Below are 19,990 nucleotides of genomic sequence, written 5' to 3'. Positions count from 1 at the left end.
TGGTGTGTTTCCGATCTGTGCGGGAAACAGCACAGAAATACCTGCTTTCCTGAAGTATTTGTGCTGCACCCAGCAATATTCTGGATGAAGGCAATGTTGGATGTTTTTTTCTCCGAATGTTGCAGTGCTCTGAGTGCTGAGGGATGCACAAAACGAGAAACATGAGAAATCTCGCTGTTTGTGTGCTTCCTACTTGTTTCCTGTGCTTGGCCACTGAGAAGCGTTGTGTGTCTTGCCCGTGCAGTCACTTCCACTGCTGAACTGTAATTCCTCCGAACATGTGGACGTGCTCCTGCAGTCCTCTCCTCACCCTGTGGGTCCATCTTCATCTCTGTCGCCCTTGAAGGGAGCGGTGGCTCTGCAGGCCTTCCCAGCCTGCCTGCCTCTTCACTCAGGTCTTCCCCCTCTTGTCTTTGTTGAGTCTCTCCCTAATCCCTGCTAGGTTTGACTGTGGCCTTTGTTGCTGGCCCTTCTCCACCCTCTGGCTTCTGAATCCTGGGCAGGGCCAGAGCAGGAGGGGCTGATGCCTTCCTATTTTCAGAATGTGTGTAGTGTTGTCTTCAGCTGTTTCTGGGACGTGGTGTGAGTTTTGTTTGGTTTGGTTTAGCTGTTCTCGAGTTGGTGTCCTGATCTACCCGGTGTGCTCTGGTGCCTGACCTCTCTGGTGTGCCTGCCTACGGGACTGCAAGCTCCCAGCGGCAGGGAACGTGTATCTGTGTGCATGAGCGTGTGTGTGCGCGTACTTGCTAGTGCTATACAAATAACCACGTGTCACGGCTTGTAACCCCGTGGCAGGCTAACTGCTTTAGCGATGCTGGGATATGCAAGGTATGGCACATGACTCCAAAGGTGGGACGCGTGAAGGCCATGCGTGCAGAGCACTTCAGGGACTAGTAAGTAACGCACAGTTCTCCGTGTTGTTGTGGCACAGATCCATTTCCTTGCAGTAGGAGGTCGTGTGTCTGTAATGACTGCCATGCCATTAAAGCATGTTTCTCTGTCAAGCGTGAGGGAGGGAGGAAGAGACCTTTCCCCTGAGAGATGTGCCGTAAGCTGCGTGCTCTTCCCCGCCCATGCAGATTCTTAGCGTGCTGGCAGGGGGCCTTGAGAGGAGACGTTGGACTGGCGCTTGCATACTGTCCGTCCCTGCTGCATGCTTGAATGCAACATATAAAGTGAGTATTGTGCCCGGTGTGGAAGCAAGCTGTTAACAACACTTTTCTCTTTGCCTTTAGCCCTGATGAAGAGTCTTCGCAGAAGTTCATTCCCTTTGTCGGGGTGAGTGTTACCTTAGTTACGCTGTCTCAAGCCAGCTGGAATATGTCCACCAGTGTTAATCTAAACTTACCTGGTTTCTGGGGTAGAGCAGGAGCACAGGGTGCGCTAAGGTAGAGTGTCAGCATGAGGATCTGATGGTTGGATGCAACTGCCTGGTGTGTAAGCAAACCTCTAAGATCCCTCAACAAACTACAGGGTGTGTTTTACCTTCCAGGCGGCTGGCTCTGGGCAGCTCTGTGCTGCATGCCTGCCAGCACTGAAGCCAGCACCATAGCCTTGCTATTGCCTTGTTCATTCAGTACAGAGAGGAAAGTGTGACGCTGAAGTGCTCTGATCCACAGCCTGTCTTTGCTGCAGACCAAAGCACCTAGTTGGTGGAGAATTGCTCCTGGGCCACGTGCAGAGGAAGGTGATGTGTTCCTGGATCTCTGTTGCTGTGCCCGGCATTGCCCTGGGTGATTGATTTGGCCAAATTTGCTATTCCAGTGTCAGTCCTCTGTGTGCTTGTCATGAACGGTCTCCAGTCCTCTTTATATCCCATCCACTTCTGGGAAGCGGAGAGTGGATCCCACCAGGGAAATCATTTATACCACTGTTGAGTTTGAGTCTGGGGCACTCGCTATTTAATACATTTTATTATGTGAATGTGTATTTGGGATAGTAGTCCCTGGCTTTTCCTCCTGTCCTTATCTTTAAATGTTCCTAGCTCAGGTGGCCAAGTGCAGAGTAGCTAGGCAGGGGTGTGTTTGTGCTTCTGTCAGTGTATCTTGTGCACTGTGTACTTTGCCTTTTCTAGCTTCCCTCCCCGTGTTTGATCATGCTCTTCAGTTCATTAAGTTTTAGGTATGAAGTCATTGACCTGTGGCCAAAAGGATATCCCCTGACTGCTCTTCAGCTACTGGATGTCCTCTTCACAGTTTTTGCTGCTCTCTTGTAGCTTCTCTTTCTTACATGCTGGCTGTCTTGTTCTGCCTGCTTTGTGTTAAGCTGACTTGTGTGCGTTCCCATTTCTATCCCTGTTAGTGCGTCAGAGCTAATCTGAAATCCCAAGGTGTTTAAGGAGCTTAGTCTCTCTTGCCCTCAGGCTGACCCTGCTTTCGCTCTGGTGTCTCTTTGGAGTGAGAGTCTCTCTCTGCAGTGTTCCTGAGATGACAGTCTGCTTTTGTTTGTTGAAGGAAAGATATCTTCCGCAAAAGCGGAGAGACACATCTTCCCAATTTGTTCCCTGCTGATGAGCTTTGCCGTGATCTTGTCCCTCTCATGAACTGCGATTGCTGGTGAAGAACTGTTGTTATGAAACAGTTGTTTCACCTTTCCCAGTAACATGAAAAGCGCAGAAGGGCTTGGAAGCTCCTAGACGTGTCTCGCTATAGCTGCTAGGCTCTGCAAAGCTTTTCTTTGGGGCTGATTTAGTTCAGTGCTATGTGCAAGCAAATGGGGCTCAGAGTGTTTGTCCAGTTGCTCTAAAACGATCGTTATCCTGATGCTAGCAATGCGATTCCAGTCTGGATTTGATTGTCTGAAAGTGGGAAGAGTGAACAGCTCTGTTGCGTGCATAACACTGCCAGCCCTCGAAAAAACTTGCCTTGAATGCAGACTGACTTCCTATGTCGCCTGGTGGTGAGGGACAAATCAATGCTGCTTATTCTTGCTTCTGAAGTGTTTCTGACACAGTAATTCCCCGTGAGACACATCTGAAGAGACTCTGAAAGGCCAGTTGCAGGTGTCTCACAAAGTTTGAGGCTGAACATGAGCACTGAAGCTCTTTCCCTCAGCTGCAGCCTGCTTGGAGCTGTTGGCCAAGGAAGAGGGAGCCAGCAATATTTGGGTTTGCGACTCCTGATGTTGGCTGGACTCTGTTGGCTTTTAGGGTGCAGAAACTGACGTCCTGCAGCTGGGTTGTGCAGTCTTTGACCCAGAAGCGAGCAGGGCAGTGCCGTGCTGCTCAGACGGGCTCTGAAGTGATGGAAGCGGAGCCTCACAAGGGGCCAGTCGGGCGCAAAAGCCAGGGTCGGGCAGTGAGGCTGCATGGTCATGCACCTGTGTTGTGCCGACAGCCAGTTGCCAGGAGAGTTAACAGGACGTGCCTCCTTCCTGAAGGGAAGGGGGCTGGCTGCTGCGGGTTCCTGGGTGGAGGCGGAGGCGTTGTTGGGATGTCAGCAGTCTCAAGCACCTCCCTGAGTGGAAGGAAGGGAAAGTGTTTAACCTTGTCTTCCTCCCATGTGTCTGAACTCAAGCATCTTCAGTCAGCCAGCAAGGGGGAAGAGGCCAGAAGAGATTTCCTGTCTGGCTTGCAGATCAAGGTGGCTTTAGGCAGTTTTCTGTGTTGCTTGTTCTTCCCCTAACTCTTCTGCCTCGCCCCCTCTTTCTCACAGCTAGTTACAGTCTATGAAACATCCTCTTGGCATTTAACACATACAGCACAAATGGCTGCTGGACTCCACACCCTGATTTGTTGCCCTTTGGATGGAGACTGGCCAAACTGAGCTGCAGTCTCCTCCTCCCAAGCCAGTGGCCCCTCAGGGAGCCTCTGCACACACTGCTGAATCCACGATGGCTTCTCCAAGACTGGAGCTAACAGAGAATCCACCAGAGAGCCTGACAGCTCTCCAAGATCTAGTGTTGAGCATACACCCCGCCACTCCGAACTGTGCAAAGTTTTTTTGCTTTTAATGATTAGGTCCTTATTCTTGATCCCATAGCACAGAAATGTGCTCCCTAGAGATGTGGTCTAGACATGGTCATGTCTGAACTTAACGATCTTCTGTTTTCAAACTAAATAGACTGCGTGACATCATTTCTCATTCTAAAGCAGGTTTGTTGACTTGAGATCCCTTTGCAGCTCTTTCCCATTTGTCAACATTTATATAGGATGCACATTAGCCCTGGATACAAGTTTAAGGACCTTAAGAAGGGTCTCTCCTCTGCAATGTCGAGAGTAATGATGCCTGTGCACCATAGCAGGTTATCACTACAGAAGGTCTCTGCTTTTATATCACCAAGGGTCATTTTATCTTTCTAGGCATAGTGTGTTCTTGGGAGCTTGTGCTTGTAGCATGCTTTGTTCCACAAGCTCTTGCCAGTGGCATTTATCATTAACCCAAATGTACTAGCTGGTGGTTGGCCATATCAGAGCACATTTGTATCCTTATTACAGTTTGATTGAGATCGTTCTGACCTGTCCAGGTGACGGTTTATCCATGTCTGTGCCCAGAGGCTTTGCTAGGAGCTTTATCTTCTTTGCCGGACACTTCCCTTGCTTGGAGACTAGAAAACTCTGATCAGAAACCGTACTTTGTTGCTTTTGTGGTTTCCTAACAAACCCCAACTATGCTGCACCCTAGAAGTGGCTGCACTTGTGCAGTGGAAGCAATATGTCTGTAATTAGTAGGTGTATCAAAGCAATGCTAAAGGGATATTTATGTTCCTTTCTCCTCCCTACCCTATTCCCACAGGTGTTGCCATAGCTTGGGGCTGATGATGGGCTATTCAGAGCTGCGCAGGTCTGTCACAGCTCCGTAGGGTCTGTGCTGTCTTTTGCATAGGTCAGGGAAGGTTTGTGAACTGGTACTGCTTAGCTGGACACTGCTGAGGCCTGCCCGGCTCTTAGAAGACACTGCTTTTTCACATACTTTAACACTACTCTGACTTCAGGGACAGTGCCAAGGGGGCTGTAAGGATGAGCTTAGTTTGGGGGTTGGGGGTTCCCAAAGTTCAGGGGACTCCTGTTTCATAGAGCTCTTCTGTTTTGCCCCCCTCTAGGTGGTGAAGGTTGGAATAGTGGAACAATCTTCTGCAACGTCAGGTAACAAGCATCTTGTATGTGCTTTCTGTGTCGTACAGGTGGTGGGAGCCTGACTTCACAGGCTGAACAGACTTGTCCATTGCTGATGTCTTGGAGTTTTGTAAGGTGGAATTGGATTTTAGTAGCTCCCAGTTCCACTGCCTTGTCTCCCAGTGGCTGTCCGCAGAAAGAGGCGCCTCTCTCTGGAAAGAGGCCCTTTTTCTTGTTACTTCACAAGGAGCTTCAGGCCAGCTGAAATTCCCACACCCTCATCCAGGGAAGCTCCACTCATATATGTGCAAACACCCATTTTTCTTATGTGTGTTCTCAGTGGGGTGGATTCGCTGCTATGGTTATTTGAGGTTCCTGCTCCAAACTGGGGAGGCAAATCATGGGAAGTTCATGCCTGTCTCCCTACACTGGACTCAATTGCCTAATAAAATCAATCTGAAACATGTGCCTAACACTGGGAACTCCAGGATAGGCAACCGGTTTGCCGATCTGACAACAAATTTAGACCCATTTTTTTGAATGGGGGACTGCAAAGCTCATTTACACTGTACTGCCTGCTTACACACATGGACATGGGGTAGTGCTATTTTGTCAGTGTGAACTTGTTTTCTCCTCCTTCATACGCACTACTAGTCAGGAGTATTTTTTTTCTCAACTGTTGGGATTGTTTCTTATATTGCTTCACTGTTAAACCCAGATTCCTGTGACCTGGGTTACACATAGGTTTCTGTGTGGAGGCAGGCCTTCTGTGAGTCACTCCTTGCTGCCACAGTGCTCCCACCATCCAAAAGGGCCAACATGAAAGGAATGATGCCTTGATTGTGGAGGGTGGAAGCAGAGGGAATAGGGAGATCCCTGTGATCAGTCCAGAGGTACTGGATTCTCCAAGAGTCTCGGAGTGGTTCTGCCCTGCAGTGGTTGCGAGGGGAAACTCCCCATCAGGGATCAATGGGCTGGGCTCTGACTGTGCAGGAGGCTCAAAATCAGCTGCGAGCAAACCCCAGGAGAGCAGATGCCAGGTGGAGAGCCCAGAGAAGTGTGAATGTCTGTGCCTGCCTCTTACCCAGACATAGAAAGTCCCGCCATTTAAGTGTGGAGGCAGTCAGAACTGATGGGCTAGCTGATGTCTGGATGGAGTCTGAAGAAAACCTGTGCAGCAGGAGCGTGGGCAAAGAGACTGAGCTATCCCAGCATGCACGTGCTGGGCTGTGAGACGAATCCAGACAAACAGTTTGACTTCTTTTCTGCAAGGTGACTCTGATGACGCAGCTCCCTCAAGCTCCAGTGTCCTTTCTTCTACCCCACCTTCTGTGTCTCCGGCTGTGAAAGAAGCCTCCCCCACACCACCTTCCTCACCGTCTGTCACAGGCAGCTTCTCGTCCTCAAGGTAAAGCATGTTTTGTCTCCTTACAGCTCCCTTGGCTGTCTTGTCTGACATATACATCAGAGTGGAAAACTCTTCTAAAGGAAAACCCATAGCTGTGCTTTCTTCCTCCCTAGCAAACACTTGAAGTTGTCACCTTTCCCCTTCACCGTTTTTCCTCTGGAGTGACAATGTCCTTGCTGGCTGACAAGGAGTTGGGGAGGGCAGTGGGGATCTTGCACCTGATGGGAAGGCTGCACTTCTCAAGGGCAGCCACATTTGAACTAGAAGGGACAGCTTTGTTTCTGATAGTCTGGCAGCAACCCTGATTCTGATGAGCCATCGTGGCAGCCTGTTTGGGAAGGTTTGTGTTCTCCATCTGCTGGTATTTTCCCTTTGAGACTGGATTCTCTTGGAGAAATATGTAGCCAAAGAAAATACTGGCCCTAATGCATGTGGGTGCTAGCCTAATCCCTCACGATTCATATGTTTTTAAGGACCAAGCAAGTGTAAGGTCGGAGCGACTCTGTGGAAGGAGCAGGCTTTTTCTCTGTGAGGGGAGAGCTGACAGTTGTAAGGTGGCATAGTGGAATTGCAGTTCCCATTCATGCATGTTCCTGAAAGCATATCAAAACAGTAAGGAGACAGCACATGTAGGCAACGTGAAGCTCTGGCTTAGCTGAAATTTTTAGGGGTGAAGGGAGGAAACCCCTAGAAAACTGCCAGTAAAGAATTGCCCTGGCCAGGACTCTCATTTTATTGCTGCACAAAATGTTGGTGTAGCTGTCTAATGCTTTGTGTGCAGTTCTGATACCCAGAAGCACATGATGAAGTTAAAGGTTCAGGGGAGTTAACAAGATCAAGGGGACAGAGCAGCAGCCTTGTGAGGGGAGAATAGGAGCGCTTGGACACGGCGGTTTGGGGGAGGAGGGGAAAGAGGTAAGCCGCTCAAGTTTTGCAAAATCACAGTGGTGGTGGGTTTGTTGAATGTTGAACTGTTGTTCACCAAACCTGTGGTGTAAGACCTGGGGGCACACAGTGACACTGGCAAGAGGTCAGTTAAAAGGGAGAAAGGAAAGGACTTCCTCACACAGCAGGAAAGGCATATTGGGACCATGTCTGCCTCTGCTACTTCTGTGGCAGCAGGATCAGCAAATCAAAGAGGGGTTAGGCAAATTCATGGACAGCAGATCCATTAATGGATACTAAAGGATGGTTCAGGGATGTCCCTTCTAACATCCCTAATCCTGTGATTGTCAGGCCGGGGAAGTCCCAAGGGAATGCTCTGCAGTTAGAGACTGGGCTCATGTGCTCTTCCTAAGCAGCATCTCCTACTGTCCCTGTTGGAGACAGAATGGGAACCTTTCCTGCCCACCCCAGAGAGCCCTGCAGGGACCTTTAAGCTCTGACTGCTTAAACTGGTTTGAGAGTTCCCTTTTAACAAGGGGAAACAGAAATGTGGAAGTCCCAGTTTAGCAGGTGCCAAGCAACTGGAAGGTGTTAGTGGCCGTTAGCCCGTGCAGGAGTTCCCCAAGTCCCTCCTGTTGGCCCCCTGTGGTTTGGTGGCAGGAGCGTCCTGTCTGCCCCAGGCTGGTCCCAGCAGCAGCTGGCTGGCAGTGCAGCGAGCTGGGGGCTGCGCAGGCTCTGGAGAGCAGAGCTGGCTTCTCATGTGTGATCTCTGTGTGGGCTTTCCAAAGGTGGAAGTTGTTTGGGAACCTGTACCCACAGGAGTGTAGGCCATTAAAGTTGTGAGCCATGGACGTGATATATCTGAAGTTGACACCCTGGCTCTAGGAATCCAGTACTTTTTGTTTTCACGTTGTGTGGTAAAATCATCAAGAAATGAGGAAGTTTAGGTTCAACATTGTTCCATCTCCACTGATCTGTATGTGACAGCACAGGGGGTGGAGCGTGACCCAGACTGAAAGATTAAGCCACATGTTTAATGGGGAGTGGAATAGAAAATCTTGCCTGGGCATGGTGAACATAAGGATGCTTTGTCTTTACAACGGAGATGATAAATGTGATGCAAAGGAGCCTTAAAATCCAAAGCTGCATCTCCAAAACATCATCCTTAAAGTATCTCACTTCTGAAATCGTCCTGAGAACCCAAAACCTGGTTTTGGTGATAAAAGATGAACTCTGCTTTGCGGTCTGGCTTCCAGCTGAATAAGTGGCAAAGAAAAGGAAATGATTTGCTGAGAGAACCTTAACGATGGGCTGTCCTTGATTTACCTTGAGAGTTTCTTATTAGACAGGTGGTGTAGAGGGATGCATATTTCATTCAAGATCACAGATTCATCTTCCTTAACAATTGCCATTTCTTGAACAGGGCACACAGACTGGTAGATAAATTATTTTTTTTGTCTAGTACTTATTCAACACTCTGTCATTGTGTAGGAAGAAGTATAGGATGTCAACCGTAGGTCTGCTGAATGATAAACCCCTGCTCCACTCAGAGTTAGCTAGCGAGAGGCAGGGGCAGGCAAGGGGTAGAATTTCCCAGGCTGCTCATCTTCCCTTTTCTGGCTCAAGAAGGCTGGCAGTGTGTTTTGGTGACGCGCGTCTGTTACCACACGATGCGCGGGAGTTTTCAACGGCAGATTGTGTCCTGAAATCTGCTGTCATTTAGCAAATATCAGAGGACTGGCAGAGCATTTTCCCAGCACAGGAATTCCTCAGCCCGCAGCGGGGTCATGGGGTGGATTGCCCCGTGCCAACTCTGTTACAGGGACCGGGGGCGAGCAGAGATCCTGTGTGAGCTGGTGGAGCATCTGGACAGGAAGGGAAGCAACTGGTGACAGGAAGAGCTCACGGACGTAGAAGGTGGAAGTAGTCAGGGGGGCTGGGAACTGAGTGCCTAATGTTCAGGGACCCACCAGCTCTTTGTTTGCCTCGGTTCAGAGATGATTTTGGCAGTGTTGCGCCTGGCCAGAGTCATTAACTCATCAGTGCTCAGGAGGCAGCAGCAACGTGCTTACAGCCCCTCTTCCCCACTCAACAACTGGAAGTGATCTGGGCCACCTCAGAGGCTGCCTTTGCTGGCTGGGTCACTGAACTCAGCATCACGTTAGGAAACGGCTTGTCTGCTCCCATTCCCACTGCTCATCCCTGTGGCTGCGCGGCAGGTCAGCTTGTCTCAGCTCATTGCAGTTCTGTGCTGCCAAGCTGATGCCACCATGTAACGTGACCCAGACTGCTTCACTGAGTGATGACTTGTGCTTTTGTGATTATTGGGTCTCACTACAAAATGTTGCTGCCTGATTTCCCAAAGAGCTGGGTGCTTGTCCTCTGACCATCTGGTGAGGAATGGCAGCCACTCTGACAAAACACAGATGGGGGAACTCTGCTGAGTGCTGCACAGAAATTACCACCTTCTCTTGTTTTCCAGCCAGAGCCTCGGTGCTGAGTTGATGGGCCTGCAAGTGGATTACTGGATTGCAGCTCCACCCATGGACAGAAAGAGAGACCCGGAGAAGAAGGACCCCTCCACTACCAAAAACACACTGAAATGCACTTTCCGGTCCCTCCAGGTCAGCAGGTTACCTGCCAGCGGTGAGATTGCCACCACTCCAACGATGTCCATGACCGTCGTGACAAAAGAGAAGAACAAGAAAGGTAAGGACACATTTACTGTTGCCAAAGGCCAAGAATGCAATGCTGCTCTCCCTGTTCTGCCACTCCAGGGCTGCCTGACTTGTCAGTCCTGCATTACAGCACCTTAGTCATATTTTTATCCCCCAAATCCTAGTCCGTCTGTAGATCAGAAGTGACTGCATAAGGCGGTAGAGTTTGAAAGGGTGGTTCCTCTTTGTGCTGTGAAAAGGGGATGTGTTCACACTTACAGCTGAACAGGTGAGTTGGTATAGCCCAAAAGAACAGAGCAAGGACACTTGTGCATGGCTGTGCAGAAAGCCAGGAGGTGTGCTGCTTTGGACAGCTTCCCTGTGTTCTTGTGAGCCTTTTCATACTGGTTTGGGGTGTTGGATTAGGTAAGACGCAGCTTGTGCCCCGACCACCAGTCAGGGCAGACCCTGCAGCCTGTACAGCTCCGTGCTCCTGTCTCTCCTCTGCCACATGACAGGGGTGCAGACAGAGGCAGGACATGTGTGCATCCCATCACATTGCAGCATATGGCAGCAGCCCCAGCAGACATTTTGCTGGATTTGATATGGTGTCCTCATGTTAAAATACCACTGTTGCAGCCGGACAAACACACCAGCCAGACCTGCCAAGCCATTGCTAGGTGTGCATGTACCTACAAGAGATGTTGTCACTCAGAGCAGTGTAGCAGCAATGTAAGCTCTTCTACAGGAGCTCTTACGTTCTTGCACAGAGTGCTTTGTGGGACAAAAGCAGGTAGAAGATAAATGCTCTCAGCGCAAAGCCTGATGTTAACTTTTTTCTTGTTTAATCTTGTGCTCTTAAAATCATGGGTTTGAGTTTATTTTCTCCAAACAAACAAACAAAAAAAGGCATTTTAAATATTGTCATGAATTCTGTATTTGCTCCTGGCCTTGGTAATGTGAAATGTTAGAAATTAAGAACAACTCTGCGGAGAAGTGTTTTCAAGGAAGCAGCAAGGCAGTTCTGCATTTATATTCAACCGCCAATAGCTGTCCTTCACGATATCTTCCTGCCCGTGGGCCTGGGAGTCACTCCTGCTGGAAGCAGGGGTTTTGGGGGCTCTGGGAGAAGGCCAGCAGAGCTTTCCAGACCTGTGGCTGCAGGATGCGAGTGCATAACTCTGCAGCCAGGTCACTACTGGGCCAACATAGCTGTGGCACTGCTGGTACCAGTGCTCCTGCCCCTGACCACACCCTTTTTAAGTGGGAGAAGCAATCCTGAGACACTCCAAATATTCTTCAGGAGGGCTGGCCCAGCCTGGAGCAGTGGTGTTCAACACCACCAGCATTTGTGGAGCCAGTTTGTACATCTTTGCTCATGCATTTGGACAGTTCTCGGGGAACTGGACCCTTTTTAGCTCTCGTAAAGCCTTCCCTCTCCACCAGTTGCCCACAGTTTGTAGTCCCTGCTGCTCTCCAGGTGTCTGTGCAGCCCAGCCCATGTTGGGCCGCTGTGGGTGCAGCAAACGTGCCTGCAGAGAGCTGGGAGGCTGGAGCGCGGTCCTGCCCGGCAGCGTGTGCAGTATGTGGGACTCCCCCTAGGTGGTGCGGCCGCCCGGCAGATCCCCTCAGCCCAGCCCAGTCTGCGGGCTGGGGACCGCTGCAGGTGCAGCTGTTTTCCCTGGCGTCCCAGCAGAGCAGCGGGAGTTAACCTGACGGTGCCCTTTGGGGCCTGGGTTATCAGCTGGGAACGCTTCACGTAGAGACACCTAGGGCTAAGACATCCGTGTGCATAGGCGACGGTGCTGAGCACTGACACAGTCAAACTCCTGCCAAACAGGGATGATCTTAGGAGTTAAAATTAGAGTTAGAATTTTCAGACACGAATGTTTAAATGCAAAAACCCAGACAAGTCTTGGTGCAGCTCCTGTGAGTGGCAGAGATTCACTGTGTGCCGGTTTGATTTTCTTCCAGTGATGTTTCTGCCCAAGAAAACAAAAGACAAGGAGGTTGAGTCAAAGAGCCAGTGTATTGAAGGAATCAGCAGGTTGATTTGCACAGCGAAACATCAGCAGAACATGCTGCGCGGTAAGTGCAGCACTCGCATCCCGTCGGGCTCTGGGGCGAGGCTCAGCTGCTAGCGTTGTCCTCCAGGCAAAGGGCTTACCTGGTGTCCTGCCCCATGCCCTGGAGCCAACGTGATGGGGGTGTTCCTGGAGAACGGTCTTGGATGTGACCAGCACGGGGGAATGCTTTAATAGATCTGGGATGTGGGAAAATCCTCCCTTACCAGGAACTCCTCTGAATCAGTGCCCTGGACGAGGGCAAGGGCTGGGCCGGGCTTCATTCCCCTGTCATTCTCTGTTTCGCTTGCACATCTGGAAAGCGACGGCAGAGAGCGGTGGAAGTGTGGCGGCTCCTCCAGGCAGGACTCTGGCACAAAGGCACGCCACAGCAGGAGCCGTACGTGCATCTTGCAGGCAGACCTAAAGTGGCTGTCAGTGGAGCTGTGCATCCAGTATCAAAAATACTGCTGTAGTCTATTCAGCTGATAATCCCACCGCTGTTAACAGCAGAGGGACCTGCTTAGGTCACCTCCTTAATCCTGGCCCCGTCCCTGTGAGATTGTGGTGAGTGTGAGGGATGGTCACAGAACGTGTGTCAGCTCTTTAGGAGACATGGAGCTCCTGGTTAAGAGTGCCAGTGAGGAGAGGCTGATGTCCGTCTCTGTGAGAGTGCATTTGCCCCAAAAAGAAAATGAAGTGTGTTCAGGAAATTCGAGAAATCGGATAAGGTGACACTGAAATCAGCAGTCTGGGGAGCTCCGGTGTCAGTGAGCGATGCTGGAACAACAATCTGAGCTGTTCTCCCTAAACCTCGTCTGCTCTCGAGCCTTTCTCCCGTGTGTGCAGCTATTTACAGCTGTGGGGTGGCCAGGCAGAGCAGCGCGACCCCGAGCGCAGACCGTGGTCAGGCCTCCCTCCGCCAACTGCAGGGAGGTTTCTAGCAAAGCTGTTTCAGGCTGGCCGCTGCCACTCGCTGTTTTCTAACTTACCTTTCTTTTTACCCTCCCCTGTAGTCCTGATCGACGGGGTGGAGTGGAACGACGTCAAGTTCTTTCAGCTGGCAGCACAGTGGTCCTCTCATGTCAAGCACTTTCCCATCTGCATATTTGGACACTCCAAATCTAACTTCTAGCCGTGCTCGGCAGAGGGACCTTCTGTCCGTTCCAGGGACTGCACACCAGGAGCCAGGAATTGCGTGCCAACTCTGACTCGCGTCGCTCTGCCCTCTCCTGCAGAATTAATTACAGATGTGCTTGGATTACTTTTGAATTACTTTTTTCTATTAACTCTTCAGTTTACTACAAGGGAAGGAAACCCCTTTAAACAAAGGCAAAAAAAACCAGTCTTAAATATAGATGTGCTGACAACATGAAGTCGTGGGGGAGTTGGCAGGAGCAGGCAACCTGCCCAAGAACACCTACCACTTACAAGCAGATAGCTGAATAACTGCACTGCTTATTAACCTGAGACCTCATTGGTGTGAGTGGGCTGGGGGAGCCGTGGATCAGCTCGAACGGATTTTGTGGAAGATCACGCGCATTTACGGTGTGTTTGGCCCCCTCCCTCTGTATTCTAGGAAAAAAGGATGGCCAGTCTTTCTTCCTGCTGCCAAAGGATGAGAAATCAGCGAGTCTGGAGGGAGTTCAACTGTCGGGTTTGAAAAACAAACCGCTTGCATAGCTAGGGAGGTCTGGAGAGGAGATCCCCTTCGGAGCGTGAGTCTGCCATGGGGACAGGCAGGTGTTTGTGCTGAAGCAATGCCTGAGGAGGGTTGGGCAGGAACAGGAATTAGGGAAACACTAGGTGTAAGGAAACTCCAGTGTCCCAGGTCTGTGACAATGACCAAACTGAGCCAGTCACAATGTCCCCGCAGCTGGCTGCGCTGCTGAGGGACGCCGCGTCAGTGGGGTCGCTGCTATTTACATACTCACACCAATTATTTACCTGTCAATAAAACCTCGTCCAGCCTCTAAAGGGAAAGGATTTTTTTTTAACAGCTGCAGATTTTTTTTAATGCTTTCTAAAAAAAAAATAAAAACAAAAAATAAGAGGGAAAAAAAAATTAAGTTGCCAAAAAAACAAACCCAGGAAGATGAGCCGTTGTCTGTGAAGTGATACATCACTGTAGTGGCTGGACTGGGAGCCAGCCAGGCGCTCTGCATGTCCAGCTGCCTTCCGTCCATCTGTCAAACCGCACACGTGAGGTAGCGTGGGCTGCTTTATCTGCTCTGCCTTTGTCCTGCCCTGACCGCACTGTGCTCCCCAGAGCCTGCTGCCGTCTCCCTTGTGCACCTCCCCAGCCTGGGCGCAGGCTGCCTGGCTTCAGGGCCGCTGCAGGAGTGCATTTTCACCATGCCCTTGAACCACCCAGGACCTCTCCTCATAGGGACTCAGAGACTGTAACAAAAACAAAGGGTTCTGGGGGTAGGCAGCCTCCCGTGGGCTGCTCTGTAGGTGGCTGTTGTCCTTACTGTCTGCTTTCTGACTGTTCCTCCCCATGAGTATTACTCTGTGGATTGCATCCCTTCTCCAGCAGGATATGCTTCTGCCCTGGCACAGCATTGCCTATGGGTTGAGGCTTTGCTAGGGGGTTTCAGTCCCAAGGTGCAGTGGAAGCTGTAGCTGGGATGTGAGAGAGGATGAAGCCAGCCAGGTTCTCTGTCCATCTCGGGCAGCAAGATGACCTGGGAGATGGAGGAGTGAGATTTTTGGGTGTCTCGCACTGTCGTCTTGGCTTCGGCTGTGCTTGCGTTCACTTTGTACGCCTTACTGCTGCCGGGGGTGCTTGTGGTGCAAGGACAAGGGGATGCTCTTGCAAAGAGGCAGTGTGACAAGCCACAGGTCTGGGCGGCTCCAGGGGCTGGAGATGTGGCCTTTTGCGCTCCAGGCTTCCCGAGGCGTGCCTGGGAGGGACTTGGAGCAGGTGGCGGATGGGGTTTGGGGAGCTGAGTGTGCTTGCCGTGTGGAAAACAGACATCTTTGGCATTTCAGGGTAAGGGACTGAAGTTTTTGATGGGGTCCTTATGGGTCCCACCCTGGTGGGCAAGCCAGGCTCTGTGAGCATTTCCAGAAGGCACTTTCTGAGGGCAGTGATGCTTTTGAACTGTTTTTTTTTATTATTATTATTTTTGGTCTGATCCCTTACCCTTGGGTTTTTAAAGGCTTGGGGAACGCGCTTTGCCCTGCTTGGCAGATCCTGCTCTGCGCAGGGACCGCCTGGGTTCTTTTGGGCAGCGTAGCGGTGGTGTGCGCTGTTAGGCCTTCTCCTGCTGACGGGGAGCGAGGGGCTATTAGGCGAGAGCGTGGTCCCTGCTGGATCTAGTGCCTGTCGCAGCTCACAGCACAGGCTGCTTCACTGACTCTGATTTCATGAAACGCATTCCCAGCACAAGTGCAACCTATTTGGCCAGGGACTGGGTATTCCCTTCAAACCACACAGGGGAGGAGGACATGGTCCCACGCCCGGTGGCACGCTGCTGGGCAGGACATATTGTCAGGTTGCAATACTCTCTCTCTTCCCGCAGTCCCACGGGCAGGTCTGCCTGCCGTCTGCTAGCTCTTGGCTGTGGCAGAAGCTCGGCTGTAGTTCGAATGTCGTCGTGTCCATCAGTTCGTGCGTTTTTGGTTGACCTGAGCTGATGCTCTGAGACTGTATAGCGTTGCCTAGCAGCGGTAGCGTGGGAGATGGTGTATAAGCACATCACTTCTTTTTCTTTATTGAGGCTGTTGCATAAAAAAAAAAAAAAAAAAAGCTTTTTAAAGGAAATTAGTCAGTACGTGATTTCTTCCTCGAGTCTCACGCTGGTGTGACAAGGGTGGTTGGGCTGGGTTCCAGCGTCAGGAGCCGCACGCAGCCTGGGCAGCTCTCGGTGCCGGAGCGTGTTAGTGCTGCGGAGGTGGGGTGGACTGACCGACTGCAATAACTTTGTTTACTGGGGGGGTGAAGGGGGAACCATCACTGTGCTCCTCTTTTTACTTCAACCTACTGTAAAGAAACAAACGGTAGCTAGGACAGGATTTCCAGGGTCCTGCCTATCAAATGTGTGTTACCCTGCTCTACTGTGTGTGTGTGTGTGTGTATGTGTGAGAGAAACACTTCTGCTCTTTGCATTTCATGTTCGTTTGTGTTTTGTTCTAACTTTGTACAAGTGAATTCACTGTTAAACTCTCTGTACCCCTGAGGGCTTGCGTCTCTGCAGGGTTTCTCCCCTGTGGCGAGCTCCCATTGCTCTGAAATGCTTCTTCTGCGCCAGGAAACATCCCGGCTTCTCATCCTCGTCCTCCCAGAGTCCAGCAGTGGCAGGCTAGGCCTGCCCACGGGCAGCTGTGTGCCCAGGGGGTGGCTGTGGTGTTCCCCAGCCCTGGAGGCAAGGGCTGGCTGGCAAGTTTTGTGGTGCTGCTCAGGTCAGGGTGTTGTGCCTCTGTTGTATCGTGTGGAGCCACTTTGTGCAGCTGTTTCTGTCCCTGACTGGAGGAGAAACAGGTGTCTGTCTCTAAGGAAAGTGAGTGTCAAAGCACGCTCGTGGCTCAGGCCATTTTGGGAAGGGACTTTGCACCTGGTGACACGAACAAGTGACTGATCTTGGGTCTCCCACGCTCCCAGCTTCCCCAACAGTTTTCTGGGGGACCCTGCTACAAGCAAGCCCCACCGGCCGGAGCGATCCCTGCTGCGGGGCCGGGGAGAGCCGCAGGGGCAGCAAGGGGCCTGTGCCCGCAGAGCTGCGCCAGCCTGGCGGGGTTAGGTAGTTGTGTGCAAGTCAGTGAGTGCAGAAGGGTGGCTCAGAGCAGAGGCAGCACCACTCTGCTTTCGGCTCTTGAGAGTTTTGGCGAGGAAGGTGCAACTCAAAGAAACGCAGCGGCGTTATCTCTCCCACCTGCGTTAGACGGGGCTTGCTTTGGAGCCGCACGGTCTGACAGCGAAGGCAGGGGCTGAAGCGGGCAGCATCTGAGCTGATCTCTGGCCAGGAGGCGCTTTGAAGGCAGTGTCCCCTGGTCTCCCTGTCCCCTTGTGTCCCAGAGCTCGCCCCTGCTCCCCACAGAGCTCGTATCTCCCGCTCCCCTGGCTGTGGCTTCTCAAAGCAGCCCGTTTCTTTTCCAGCAGCTCGTGGGCAAAGGGCCCCCGCCTCCCTCAGAGGTGAGGTCTCAGGAACGGGCTCACTGCTGCGCTGGGCTGTGCGGCGCTGACCTAGTTTAAGAGCGCTGGCAAGCAGATGAAAGATGGAAGGTTTTTGTGGCGTCATGTTGCACCTTGAGTGCTTCTTGGTCCTCCGGGTTGAGTTTCCTGGAGACAAAGGCTGGACCTCGGCCCTGCCAGTGTTCGATCAGGGCTGGCTCTCCTGCGGCGCTGGCGACTTCGTGGGCATCTTGGGCGGCTGTTTTAGCTCAGTGCTGCAGTTTCCATCCAATTCAATTGTTACCGGTTACATCTCAGCAGTAACTGCCGAGTCCTCCTTAATTACACGTGAGTTTGGGGAGAACCACTGTCTCCTTGGCTGTGTTCTGCTGCTTTAATTAGCACGCGCTTGTGGCTTTATCCTGCAGAGAGGGCAGGGGTAGGTGGCTGGGAGGTTTCTGGGGCTGGAGGAGATGTGCCTGTTTGCTTTCCATCATCAAACTCGGCTGACAGCCACATTGCCCCGTGCTTAACCTGTGATTGCAGCAAAGGCCCCATCCTGTTTCTGACCAGCAGCGTGTGCTGGAGGAAGCACTGGAGCGCTGGGGTGAAGGGCATTGCACCTGGCACCTCCAAGTTCAAAAGGAAAATCCTGGCGAGAGGCAGCAGAGCCGGTGGCGTTTTGCTGCTGCTTCATGTGCTGAGAGATCGGGAAGGCTGGGATTAGGCCAGTCCCGCTGTGCCGCGGTGAAGGACTGGGGGCCCTGGAGCTTTTTTGAAGCTAGGTTGGATGCAGTGCCTCTGTTCCCGTTGTTCAGGGGGTCTCAATCTCCGCAGGTAGCTGTGTGGTGGCATTTAGTGTGACACTCCCTCCGAGCTTATCTGGCAGGGCAAAGGCCAGAAATGAGCAGCAGCATCTCCCAGAGGTTTCCTGGAGCCTCTTCAGCGGGGTTCTCATGGGAGATGCTCCTGGCAGGGCCGGCTCCTGCAGGGTCACTTGGCTGCTTTGGCACAGACTGGGGGAGGAGGGGACACGCCAACGTGGAAAGCAGCAGGTCACTGGTTTCCTTAAGGAGGAGCACCAGTATGGGGCCACATCCAGTCAGCTGCTGCTTTGCGCCTTGGCCAGAGGGTTGCCAGAGCATTGCCTGCCTGGTGTACGTGTATGTGCCGTGGCCGCAGGGAAGCGCCTTGTGAGCGTGGGTGCCGGGGCTGTGTGCCGCCAGCCTTGTCCGGACCGTGGCGTACAAGGGGACGTTACCACTTTGTAGATTCCCGAGTTGTCCATCTGTTCCATTGTTGTATTGTTTGGGTTCTAGTTTTGTTTTGTTGTTTTGTTTGGTTTTGTTTTTTTTTTTTAATGGAGACAGATTAAATGTAAATAGCCTTTTTTTGGAACAAACTGCAACGTGCTCAACCTCGTCAACTATTTTATGGTACTAATGCAACACTAATAAAACTGGACATGAAAGCACACACCCGTCCCTTGAGTCGTCTCTCATCAGGGGCTGCTCTGGCATGACTGGGGCAGCTGTCTCCAGTAGGAAGAAAGCAGCATGGTCTTCTGGCATGGCGGGCATCTCTTGCATTACTTATCCAGCTGCCTGGCAGCACTGCCAGGGCGGAGCTGGTGGATCAGCATGTCCTCCCCAGCACTGAGCCCTCCTGCGGTTTTTGTAGGCCTGCTGCTCTCTCCCCTGCCCCCGATGTCTCCTCTGCCAGAGGGACCTGCTTGCCTCCTGCAGCTCTCCCGGATCTGACAGCCCTCTCTAGCACCTGGTCCTCACCCCTTCGCAGCAAGCAGGGACCAGGCTGGTTCCCGTTTCTGGCCTGGGGGCTGCGTTGGATGGACACAGCTGGTGTTAGGGTGCCGAGGGGGGGTCTCAGTGGGGGAAGACTGAGGCTGCAGTAGCCTGAAGCTGTGTGTGCTCCTGGGAGAGCGGTGGGAGAGGGACTGGGATACGTGGCGTGGCCAGCACCTGGGCTTGGTGCTGGGGAGCGGGAAGGTGGAGAAAAGAAGGAAAGAGAAGAGCTATGCAGCTGTTTTGGGGCAGAAAGGTAAAGAAATTTGGGGAAATGGGCCCACGGCTGCCATCCCCAGGATACAGCACGTTGGAGGCAGCAGTGGGAATGCAGAGCCGGAGCAGCCTGCATCCCTGTGCTCCCCTGGCTGAGGGTGGGAGCAGGAGGGGTGGCTGCTGGTGGAGGAAGGAGCTGGGGGTGAAGGGAGCTCCCCGCAGCGGGCCAGGCTGCTCTCAAAGCACGCGGGTCTTGATGGCCGTCCCAGCTCCTCCGCGTGGCCTGGGAGGCTTGCAGGTGTGTTTATGGCCTGAGCCCTTTACTGGAGGAGGGGATGCAAGTCCCACCCAGGTGGCACTGAGCGGGGCTTGGATAACTCCAGGCATGAGGAAGGTACGTAGCTTGGGAGGGGGCGAATTTGGGACTTTTGAGTGCAGAGACAGCACCAAAAGCCACGGAGAGGGCCTGGCTGCTGGCAGGACAGAGGGAACACCGTGGGGCAGCTAGGGGAGACAAGTGGGTCGAGGCTGTGTTTTGGCTATGCATTTTTTGCACAGGTTCAGCTGTAAACCTGCACCAAGGGCCCAGCTGTGTGGAAGAGGTGCAGCCTGAGCTTCACCTTTCAGAGCCCACGGAGGAGCTCGTCTCAGCACGGAAAGGCGGGTGCAAGTGTGGAGGGGACTGGGGTGGTGGGAGGCTCGGGAGCTGGCACGGGGAGGAGAGTGCTCCTCGCACCACCGGGGAGCACGCGTGAGCAATCCCTGCCAAGCCAAAGCCCCGGTGGGGCCA

At 52.3% G+C, this 19,990-nt stretch overlaps 1 protein-coding gene across 10 annotated transcripts in view; it reads left to right on the top strand.

Annotated features, from left to right (window-relative positions):
• The window catches only part of PACS2 (phosphofurin acidic cluster sorting protein 2), an 83,548-nt gene extending 64,890 nt beyond the window's left edge, over positions 1-18,658 (top strand). For 9 of the 10 annotated variants that reach the window (XM_082313461.1, XM_082313458.1, XM_082313457.1 and 6 more), the window contains 6 exons: positions 1,236-1,278; positions 5,041-5,083; positions 6,326-6,461; positions 9,829-10,055; positions 11,978-12,091; positions 13,083-18,658. In XM_082313461.1, the coding sequence (XP_082169587.1) occupies positions 1,236-1,278; positions 5,041-5,083; positions 6,326-6,461; positions 9,829-10,055; positions 11,978-12,091; positions 13,083-13,201 (682 nt within the window). In that variant the 3' untranslated portion in view covers positions 13,202-18,658. Of the gene's footprint in view, positions 1-1,235; positions 1,279-5,040; positions 5,084-6,325; positions 6,462-9,828; positions 10,056-11,977; positions 12,092-13,082 lie in introns of those variants that run through there. The other variant, XM_082313455.1, reaches the window with a different exon arrangement.
• The last annotated feature ends 1,332 nt before the right edge of the window (positions 18,659-19,990 follow it).

This window comes from Platalea leucorodia, assembly GCF_965183815.1.
Source record: "Platalea leucorodia genome assembly, chromosome: 5".
NCBI lineage: Eukaryota > Metazoa > Chordata > Aves > Pelecaniformes > Threskiornithidae > Platalea > Platalea leucorodia.
The sequence above is the reverse complement of the archived record's forward strand: the minus strand, read 5'-3'. Positions and strand labels throughout refer to the sequence as shown.